The following is an 11,262-nucleotide window of genomic DNA, read 5'->3' on the forward strand; positions in this document are numbered from 1 at the left end:
ACAACCACAGCAACCACTTTCAAGTAAGATAGTTTGGAGGCTTACTATGAGGCAGGCATTGTGCTAAGAACCTTATGTGGATTTTCTCCTTTAGCAACGCCAGGAGAAAAGTCCTTTTGGATCCATTTCAGAGTAGGAAGCTAAGTCCAGAGATGTGAAGTAATTTATCCAAGGTCAGAACTGAATCCTGAGAGTAGATCTGGAAACTAACATCAGCCTCAGACACTGACAACACGGTCTCGAGCATCCAATTCAAACCCAACAGCCAACAGTTATCAAATAGCAACTTCAGTACTAGAATTTCTCTAAGAACATCAAAGGAGGCCCATTCACCACCTCTCTGAGCTTCATTCCTCTCCTCTAGATTGCCCTTACACTCTACTCTGCCTGCAGCTGTTTCAGAAGCCTCTCTCCAAAACCCCTAAATCTTTCTCAAAATGCTGTGAGCAGTTTAAAAAAAATTTCCCCTCGCTCCATCCCTTCAGAATGGAGGCAAATTTAGCCTCTTATCAGGCAAATACTAGTCCTTCCTCTGTAGAAGTAGGACTGGGAGGGAAATGGACAGACAATAGCAGATTCTCTTGAGTGGAAAGAAGGAATGGGAGGGAGGCGGACCACAAGCACAGGATTATTCTTTTTGACCTGTGACGCCTGGGGAAACAGCATTGGAAACAAAGCCTCCTGCCAATCCAGGAAACCTCTCCACAAAAGTAGAAAAAAATTACTTAAACTTATTTATTTTAAACTGTTTTCTATTTACAAGTTGTATGTAACATACAATTTACCATTTTAGCCATTTTAAATGTGCAGTTCAGTGGTATTAAGTACATTCACATCATTGTGTAAGTATCACCTCATTCATCTCTGGAACTTTTCTTCTCTTGCAAAACTGAAATCCTACCCATTCAGGAATACTGCTAACCTCTTCCCTAAGAAAACAACCTTTAATATTGAAAAAGCATTAGACCAGCATGTGATATGCAACCCAGGAAAAGATCTCACCCTTGAATATCACCACGCCGATACAATCATTACATACATATGCATCCTTAAAATAACGGTGAAAGGGTCAGGCCAGTCTCCCAACCTGCTGGACTGCCCATGACTCAGTTATCCCAACTCAATTCATAGCCTGAGGCTTAGTCGAAACTCTCTGCCACCTTGCACAATAGACCTCTGACGCCAGCCATGATGGTCAGTGGTCAGACTGACCTTCCTGTACCTGAGAACAGCCTGGGCCCTTTACCTAACCCATTGTCCTGGCTCACATCTTGAAACCCTGAGGCAACTGCCCAAAAGAACAAGAGAGTAACCCCTCCCCTAACCCCCCACAAACCCTACACTTTTTCTTCTAAAAACCCCATTCTTGCCTCCCCCACCCTTGGGGCTGCAGTCTGTCCAGACTCATCCCACCTATAAGTGTAGCATCAAATAAAGGCACTTGGAGTTCTACTTCCGCCAAGATGGAGGCATAGGTGGATGTGCCGTGCCTTCTCACGCAACCAACTTTAGAGACAACTCAATATTAGGAACAGAAAACACAGCCAGAACACAGAAAATTGAACTTTTCAGAAGTCTGTTAACAACAAATTCTTCAGCCTGACCGGTAAGGGGCGAAACCAGCAGCTGGTGGAGCGGGGTTGCACAGGAAAACTCGGTCAGACGGACTCAGGCGCGCGGAATCCAGGCGCAGGGTTGGACCTGGTGGGCAACTCAGCGAGCGACCGCGGGGAAACAGCAAGGGAGCAGGGCTGTGGGTTGACTGTGGTCGGGCATTTGTGCGCGGATAGACAAGCAAGGGAGTGGGCGACTGGACCGGGACTCAGCGGTCCCTGCGGCAAGCGGCAGTGGAGGGCGCCGCCATTTCCCTGCTCTGACCCCACCTCCACATACAGCGTCATAACCCAGCGACTCTGAGTGGCCTGGCCCAGGTGAATCACCTAACGCGCTGCTCCTCACCCAGCAGCGAGAAACAGCAGAGGGGGCCGCCATTTCCCCGCTCTGACCACGCCCCCACATACAGCATCACAACCCAGTAACCTGGGAGTCCAAGGCGCCGCTCCTCACACTTAAAGGGCGCGAACAGACCAAAAATGGCTCAAGAAGATCTCAAAGCCCCAGAGCCTATAAATCTAAGCAATGAAGAAATAGCAAAACCCTCAGACGCACAGTTTAAAACACTGGTCATCAGGATCCTCACAGAACTGGTTGATTATAGCCACAAATTAGACAAATATATGAAGGCGAAACTAATTGAAATGAATGGAATTGCACAGGACACCAATAGCGATGAAAAGGAAACTGGGACTCAAATCAATGGAGTGGACCAGAAGAAAGCAAATAATGGCCAAACAGAAAAGAGCGAAGAAGCAAGAATTCAAAAAAATGAGGAGAGTCTTAGGAACCTCCAGGACATCTTTAAACACTCCAACATCCGAATTATAGGGGTACCAGAAGGGGGAAAGGCACAGCCACCAGTGGAACACTTATTTGAACAAATAATAAAGGAGAATTTCCCCAATCTGGCAAAGGAAATAGACTTCCAGGAAATCCAGGAAGCTCAGAGAGTCCCAAAGAAGTTGGACCCAAGAAGGAACACACCAAGGCACATCATAATTACATTAGCCAAGATTAAAATGAAGGACAGAATCCTAGAAGCAGCAAGAGCTAAGGGGACAGTCACCTACAAAGGAGTTCCCATCAGACTGTCAGCGGATTTCTCAAAAGAGACCTTACAGGCAAGAAGGGGCTGGAAAGAGGTATTCCAAGTCATGAAATCCAAAGACCTACAACCAACATTGCTCTATCCAGCAAAACTTTCATTTAGAAGGGAAGGACAGATAAAGTGCTTCTCAGATAAGATCAAATTCAAGGAGTTCATCATCACCAAGCCCTTATTATATGAAATGTTAAAGGGACTTATCTAAGAAAAAGAAGATAAAAAAGATGAACAGTGAAAGGACAGCAAACTCACAGTTATTAACAACCGCACCTAAAACAAAAGCAAACTAAAAGGACAGCTAGATCAGGAGTGGAAACATAGAAATGAAGATCTCAAGGAGGGTTAGCACCAGGGGAGTGGGAGGAGGAGAAGGGGGGAGAAGGTACAGAAAATAAGGAGCATAAATGGTAGGTAGAAAATAGATGGGGGGGCAAGAATAGTATGGGAAATATAGAATCTAAAAAACTTGAGACACATGGTCATAAACTAAAGGGGGGGTAATGGGGACAGGGAGGTAGGGTGGAAGGGAATGAAGGGGGGAATAGAACAACTGTAATGGCATAATCAATAAAAAAAATAAATTAAACAAATAAAGGCACTTGGATCAGATCATCTGGTTCCTCCCACCTCTATCTCTCATGCATTTCTAACAAAAGGCTAATTAATCCTTATGAAGTATTACAGCACCATTTGTTCTGCTAGCCCATCCTGAACTCACCTGGTTATTGGGGTGGCCACCTGAGTTTGCTAATTGCCTATGAAAAGGAAAAGTAAACTTCACCTATGTTTGTAACAGGAGGTACTTTTGTGACTGGGAGCCAGGTACTTGCTCTAAGCTGGGCTCCTACGCTCTCAAGGAAGGCAGGAGGTGGGGGTGCTATCTTCCTTGATGATTACATTTCAAAGAGATGGCTTCCAGTCCTTGAGAAAAACAGTCCTGAGTTGTAAAACTGACAAGAGGCTTGTTTAGCTTTTAAATAAATTTACATATATGTAGGGGACCGGTTTGTCTTGGCCTGGCAAACGTGACTCAGCTCTGTATGGAAAACCTACAGATATGAAGTGGTGGGCAGGAGCCAGATCTTCAAACCGAGTTTTCCCGTAGGAATCAGGCCTAGAAAATACTTACAGACTGTTATGGCTTGCTCTTGCTAAAACCCCCTTCACCCCGGTCTAAAGCAACAGATGTATATTGTTTATCCTCAAGGTAACTCCCAAAACCCGTGTGAGCTCTCCCAAGGACAGAGCTAATGATCTCATTGCCATCCCCCTCTACATGCTATTTCTATTTCCTTGATTGTACCTAGAATGTAGACAATAATATTCTATGTGATAGATAATAAATCTTCCTATGATGTAAGACCCAAGGAAGACAATAAAAGCCTGTCTAGGCAGGGGTCGGGGCGCTCCCCTCTTGAGGGAGTGGCCGAGGCACCATAGGCACTCTCCCCTTGAGAGAGTAGTCGTGCCTGTTCCCTTTTTCCACACAGGGTTGTTGTTGCCTGTGCATTGATTCTCGTTGTATACCACAACAGGCGGACTCTGCTGGCCAGGGTCTGCAACACATATATCTCAAAGAGACAGAGAAAGAATTCACAATTACAAGTCTTTTTTAGTAAATGCTCTATGGTGGAAGGAACATCTTTTCCCTCCCCCCCCCTTTTTTTTGTATCACAGAGAATTAAATGTCTGTCTTATTAGATACTGGAAATCCTACAGCTCCAATTAATAGGGTCTGGGCATATGTTAGGGAGAGGCCCCGAGCTCTCTGCATGTGGGGCCAAGACCTTGAGAAATCTCCAAGGATCCAAAAAACCCCTCCCAGAGTGTCATTCTGGGTAGTGCACAAAGCTACCCTGGGGGTGAAGGCAGGGGACAGCACAGTTCTGGCCACAGCCTTTGGTAGAACCTATGGATCCTTTTGCAGGGCAAGCTCATGAAGTAGTGCTATTTCCACAGCAAGTGGAACCTTCTGGGCCTGGCCATCATCCTGGCCAGCTGGAGTGCCCTGGTGGTGTTTGTGAAGAGGGCCATCCTAGCAGAGTGAGACATACAATGGTACCGCAAGCACAAGGAGTAAGTGGCTCTGCCTCAGCCCCAGGTCACAGCACTGGCCCTGCTTCCTCCAGCTCTGTGTGGCTCAGGGGTCAAAGAAGGCTTCTGAAATCTTGTTGACCCTCAGAGGAGGAAGGGTCACTAGAAAAAATAACTATAGCTATCATTTAGATTCAGGCTTGTGGTCTGAAGCATATGCAATTGGAGAGTACTCTAAGTCAAAATAGAACAGTACCTTTTGCAAATCTTACCAAAACAAAGGATCGAGGGACACTCTGTTAAGGTCCCTGCCAGCCTTTTGGGCAGGGTTTTTGCAAGTATTAGTACTGTCAACCTGTTTCTGCTACCATTTACCAAGTGTCCATTCTAGGCAGGATGCCCTAACCAAGCAGGTCCTCATGAATGTTGATGGAGGTAAATGTTTTTACCCCGTTTTACAAATAAAGAACTTGAGGCTCAGAGTGGTCATGTGACTTCCCCAAGGCCACACAGCTAAAAAGTGGCAGAGATGTAATTTAAACCTAGCCTGTGTGTCTCCAGGATCCCAGTTCTTACTTTGAACCACTGTTTCTTGACTCATTGATTCTACAGATATAGGGAGTTATCTCTATGCTGTACATAGTCATATAGACACCGCTTTGGGGTGACTAGATGCCACTTCCTCCTGTCTGAGTGAATGTCCCCCACTGCCCTTACATTTGAAGGGGATGGAAATACCATCTAGTTGCTGTGCTAAGTGAGGGCCTAACAAACTTTAACTGCATTGTGTCATCTGACTTTGAAAACCACTGGATGGGGAAGTCTACTATCTCCATTTTACAGATAAGGACAGAGTGTTGGCCCAAGGTCACAGAGCTAGTGACAGAGTGGCATAACTGGTGGTGGGAGAATGACAGTTGGAATCCGGGTTCTTCCCCATCCCACCCTGCCCTTCATTCCCCTCTCATGCCTCTGTACTCTAAATTCATTCCTAATGCTGGTGTGTCATTAAAAATGGCATAGGTCTATATCTAATGATATGGGAGGGAAGATTATAGAACAAAATTATATGATCGCAAATTTGTAAAAACATTTCATATTCATATATAATTCCCTACTGAAAGCTATTCTTTTACCTAATCTCCTACCTTCAAGAATCTTTCTGCCTCGGCTAGTGTGGTTCAGTTGGTTAGAACATTGTTCTGTAGACCAGAAGGTCATGGGTTCAATTCCTGGTCAGAGCGCATACCCAGGTTGTGGGTTTGATCCCTGGTCAGGGTACATACAAGAAAGCAACCAAATAATGTTTCTCTCTCACACCAATATTTCTTTCTCTCTTTCTCTCTCTCTCACCCCCTTTCCTTCCTCTCTCACTAAAAAAGCAATGAAAAAACATACTTAAGTGAAGATAAAAAGATAAAAACAAAAAAATTTTTAAAGAATCTTCCTTTTTTTTAACAGACTGGGGCTGCTGGAAAAGATGGTGCTTCCTCCTTTGGCTTCTGCCACACCTTTTCCCTGCCTCTTTTAAAATATCCAACCTTCTTTCATGTCATTTCATTGTTCATATATGTAGAAGTAATAATCATGTAAGCCCTCCTTTATGATGGTGATTGGCACAGTCCTCTTGGGCCTGGGAGGACTCCTCCTCTGTCATTCTTCCATAGCTCTATAGCCATTAAACAAGACTGCTAGCTAATGGCCCCATGGACTAACCGCTGCGGCCCCATGACCACCATCACCACCATCATCCCTATCATAACCATCATCCTCACCATCACCATGATCACCATCTCATCATCGCCTAGCTGGGGGGACTGGGACAGCCGTCTCTCCCAGACCGGTTGCAGGACGTGATGACCTCTGACATAAACCGTCTAATCCTACATACCAGGCTGCACTGAGTCCAGACAAACACTGGTGAAGTTGTTCACACTGTCTGAGACCCAGTCTCCCCTCTTGGTCTCAAAGGGGGATCAGTTTCAGTGAGACAGCAGCAGCTGGTGACCTTGGTTACATCATTGCCTTCCTGGTACTGCTGTCCACAGTGAAACTCTGGCATCTGCTCAGATTGAACCCCCAAATGAACATGATCACATCAGCTCTGTGCCGTGCCTCGGGGGACGTTTCAGGCTTTGTCATCATCATCCTTATTGTGCTCCTGGCTTACTCCATTGCCGTGAGTGGCTCCTTTGGGAAAACCTCAGGGTGGTTCTCCTTGGAAGCTAAGGCTCCTCAATGTTGGGAGGCTGGGGATTGGGGTTACGAGAACCCTGGACACCTGAGGGAGATGGTGGATCTTCTGAGTCTGGATGCTTTCAGCTGGGAGCTCATGAACTGGTCACTCCAACTGGACACCTCAGTTGGGTAAAAGTGAAGAAGTATTGTCTCAAGACTGAAAGGGTCAACTATCTCCAGCAAAGAATTCCCTTCTGTATCTGGACCCTGCCTGGCTACGCCAGTTCTCCTGCATTCCCAGCACTCAGGCATGCACGGAGCACGCCTTCTGTGTGGGAGGACATCGGGCAGTCCCTGTCCTTGAGCTGGGCAGCGATGGGGAAGTAAGGATGGACATACCGCAGGCATGTCAGTGCTTGATGCGCTCCACATGAGGCATAGCTGACCCCATTTCATTGAGCTCCTTTACACTGACAGCATTTTTTAAATCACATCTTTTGTGTCTGAAACAAAAAACTGAACTACGAACTTTTTTATATCAAGTAACATGAGAAACAAAAACCCTTTGACACATCCCGATCTCCATCTAAATACGCCTCCCATCCTCTCCTATATACTCTTTCTATAACAGTCGAACTTAATATTTGGTTGGAAGCTCCGCTCCTACAAAACCCTCTTTGATGCAGCAGAAACGATGATCAGCCTTCCACCAGGAATCTTCAACTACGAGGAGGTGATGGGGAAAGGTCAGAGGATGTGGACCCTGCCATCTACACCAAGCCTTTACAAAAATTAGAAAAAGTAGTCCCCTCAAATGCCTCCCCACTGGATATCACATGGACCACTTGGGTCCATGGCCTGGCAAGTACAGGGCAACTATGGACAAATAGAAAGGGGCCCCCTTCCTCCAGGCAGAGAGCCCCCTGGGGACCCCAGCTTACAGAAGAACGTCAGGTACTGGCTACTCAGGAGAGGACTGTGCTAAGGGGTCCCGGGAAGGGGATGCTCTTGGCCCTAGCCAGAAATGGTGCCCACATTTGGAAATGGCAGCAGCAAGGGGTGGGGACGCTGTCCTCTCCCTCTCCTGGCAGCCTGAGAGCAATGCCTGCACTGTCAGCAATGCCAGGCAGAAGAGGACTTTTCTGGCCCAAGGCTCTGCCTAACTTTGAGGATCAGTTTTCCCTGTGAGGGTGCCTAGTGGGGGGAGGTAGCCAATAGGAAACAAAACCCCCAGAGATGACTCTGGATTTCTTCCTAACAGGTCCCAGTGCTTGGCTCCCTTCCAATTGGGTCCTGCATTGTTTTCATGACATTTGTTGTGCTGAATCTGTTTATCTCTGTCATCCTGGTGGCCTTTAGTGAAGAGCAAAAATACTATCAGGTGAATTCCTTTGGCCTGTTTTTCAACAGTCACTGAACTTTGAAATAGAAAAAGGCTGGATGAGCAGCATTAGACATTAGGGAAACTTGAGAGGCCATTGTAGCTCAAAGCCTTCATTTCATGGGAGGGGAAACTGAGGCCCCGAAGAAGGAAATTATTTCACCAAGATCACAAGCAAATGAAGATCACGCTAGAATTGGGTCTCCTGAATCCCAGTGTGGGACTCTGTTCATTACACCAGTGCTTTTCAGCTCTGACTGCATGTCAGAATCAGCTGGGGCGTTTGGCAAACTACTACTGCTTCACCTGAGACCCATAAAAACAGAACCTTGGGGTGAATGATGCAAGCATGGATATTTCTGAAATCCCCTGTGTGATTTTAATAGGCAGCCAAGGTTGAGACCCATTAAAAATAATCAAAGATGATAATTTAGGTAATAAAAACTTTAATACTTCATGAAGTGATCAGTCTCCATTCAGAGAACTGCAAAATGGGTGGAAGGCAGGAAGTTTTTATAGGATAAAGAATTTAAAAAAACAAGGGGGAGAAAAGTACAAAACATTGGATTGGCTAGGGCTACAGTCAACCTTGTCTGGGTGAGAAGGAAAAAGAAGAAAGTACAAATAGAGCCCTGAGGTGGCTCGGCATCTGGGGACTGGCTGACCGAATGCACTGGTTTCTGGTCAAGGGGAGCATTTACAAAGACACAGAAGTTATCTAAGTTTCCGTTTGCTGACATGGCACCCTAGGCAGGAGCAGGTCCACTTTGGGCCTAGAAACTTACTTCAACAAGTTACATGGTGACTTTGGTTTAAATTTTGAGAAACTGCCAAACTGTTTTCCCAGGCAGCTACACCATTTCACATTCCCAACAGCAATGCATGAGAGGCTTTGTACGTAAATTCCTACCCACCTCTGATAGGGTGGGGGAGGAATTCTGTCATTTTCATCAGAGGGGAAGGAGGATCCCCCCCTAGTGATAAAGGTGGGGAGCACACACCCTTGGGTTTCCCCGAAGGAGGTAAAAGCAACTCTGATGAGCAAGGTGACTTTGGCAGGGACCAAGTTTCACAACAAAACCATGGTTTCCCCTTTAAAAAGAAAAGCCCAAAGAGGATGTACTGGTATCTGTATCCGTTGTATGGTTCTCTCTCCCTCTGCAGCTGTTGGATGAAGGAGAGGCTGTTGATTTGCTGCTGATGAAAATACTCAGTTTCCTGGGCATTACATGTAAGAGACAGGAGGAGCCTGGAAGCTGCAGCGAGCGGCCTGAGTTGCTGTTAGAAGCCTGGCCCGGTCTATCTGCACCAGCTGCGCTCCAGGTTTAAGCTGTTCATCTCCACTCCATCGTCTGGGGAGTCGGCTGACGGCCAGAGCCTCGGGCCTACACTTAACCAGTGATTCCGCACTCTCTCCAGGTCAGTGCTTTCTGTGCCCGTCGATGTTACCAAGGCTGGCAAGTAAAAAGACTAACGAAACTATGTACATATGTACACGCACAATTGCCACTACTGTGATAGACTGTTTCAAATGTATTCCCTTCTAGAAATAAAACAAATAGCCCGGAGTTCAAAAAAAAATCTCTTCTGCAGACTAATTATTTCACCTTTTTGCTCAGTCAGGGGTTGCCTTTGAAAGATTCTCTAACAGTTCAGGGTTTCTCTAACTGTGTCCGAGAGATGCTAATAGCCTTCCTATTAGTTTGCTAGGGCAGCGAGAACAAAGTATCACAAAACGGGGAACTTAAAACAACAGAAATTTATTGTCTCACAGTTCTGGAGGATAAAAGCTTAAAATAAGGTGTCAACAGGGCTGCGCTCCTCGGAAGGCTCCGCAGAGGAATCTTCTAACTTCCAGTGTTTCCAATAACCCCGTCGTTCCTTGGTTTGTGGATGCACCACTCTAAGATCTGCCTCTGCGGTCGCACGGTTTCCCCTGTGTCTTTCTCTGCCTCTCTTTCCTCTTCTTATAAGGACACTAGTCATATTGGATTAAGGGCTCATTAATTATGCCTCCACCTTAATTAATAGCATGTGCAAGTTCCTATTTCCAGTTTGGTCACATTCTGAGGTACTGGGGGATAGGACTTCAATGTCCTGTAGGGGACACCACTCAACCTGTAACAGGTGTCACGGCCCCCCAAATGGTTTTGGATCAAATAAATGTGGGAAATGCTGGATTATAAAAGGCTGTACAAATTCTTTATCATCAGAATTTTCAGAGCTTTTAACATGCTAAATGTGCACTGTGAATCTCCTGGGACAAGATGAGCATGAGCGACAAAGTATGTAATGATTCCCAAACCTCTTTGAACAGGCACCCCGTACTATAGCCCTCAACGGGGCTAGTGTTCCTTGGATGATACTTCAGGAACTGTCGATCTACACCAGTGGTTCTCAACCTTGGCTGCATGCTAGGATCCCTAGACTTCACCCCTAAATATCAAAGTCTCTGGGCTGGAGCCCAGGCGTCAATACTTTTTTAAGGCCCCCTGGGTGATACTGGTGTGCAGTTAGACTCAACAACCAAGCTCTAAATTCTGAGAACCACAGTTCTAGATAATAAAAGGTTACCGGATGTCTGTGCGGAGAAGTGCGCAGTTCCCCTCACTCATGCCGGGGAAGCACCTCGGACATCCTCTGCGGTTCACCCTCACATACCCATTGTGGAGGATACTCTAGTCTGCCTGCCCTGAATCCATTCTGTGCTTTCCTCCTTGCTATCAGAATCCTGCTGCAGGTAACCATCTACCCTTCCCCCACATACTCCTGGGAAGGTGACCCTCTAACCACCTCATGGGAAAATCTGATTTGTCTTGGTAATGGTAATTCATTTATCTTGACAGTGAGTGGTTTAGTGTGAACCTGCCCCAGTCTGGCCAGTGAAACATGAGAAGTCTGTAGGACACTTTCAGGAAAGGCCTGCTTGCTAATAAAGGGACACAGA

At 46.2% G+C, this 11,262-nt stretch overlaps 1 protein-coding gene across 1 annotated transcript in view; it reads left to right on the forward strand.

The window, feature by feature from the left end:
• The window catches only part of LOC119047016 (polycystic kidney disease protein 1-like 2), a 78,406-nt gene extending 68,762 nt beyond the window's left edge, over window positions 1–9,644 (forward strand). The window contains 6 exon segments of the mRNA XM_053666783.1: window positions 4,650–4,798; window positions 5,375–5,377; window positions 6,728–6,935; window positions 7,566–7,667; window positions 8,196–8,315; window positions 9,480–9,644. Coding sequence (XP_053522758.1) covers window positions 4,650–4,798; window positions 5,375–5,377; window positions 6,728–6,935; window positions 7,566–7,667; window positions 8,196–8,315; window positions 9,480–9,644 — 747 coding nt within the window.
• The last annotated feature ends 1,618 nt before the right edge of the window (window positions 9,645–11,262 follow it).

Source organism: Artibeus jamaicensis, unplaced genomic scaffold (assembly GCF_021234435.1).
Source record: "Artibeus jamaicensis isolate MK-2021 breed Jamaican fruit bat unplaced genomic scaffold, CSHL_Jam_final contig_464, whole genome shotgun sequence".
Lineage (NCBI taxonomy): Eukaryota > Metazoa > Chordata > Mammalia > Chiroptera > Phyllostomidae > Artibeus > Artibeus jamaicensis.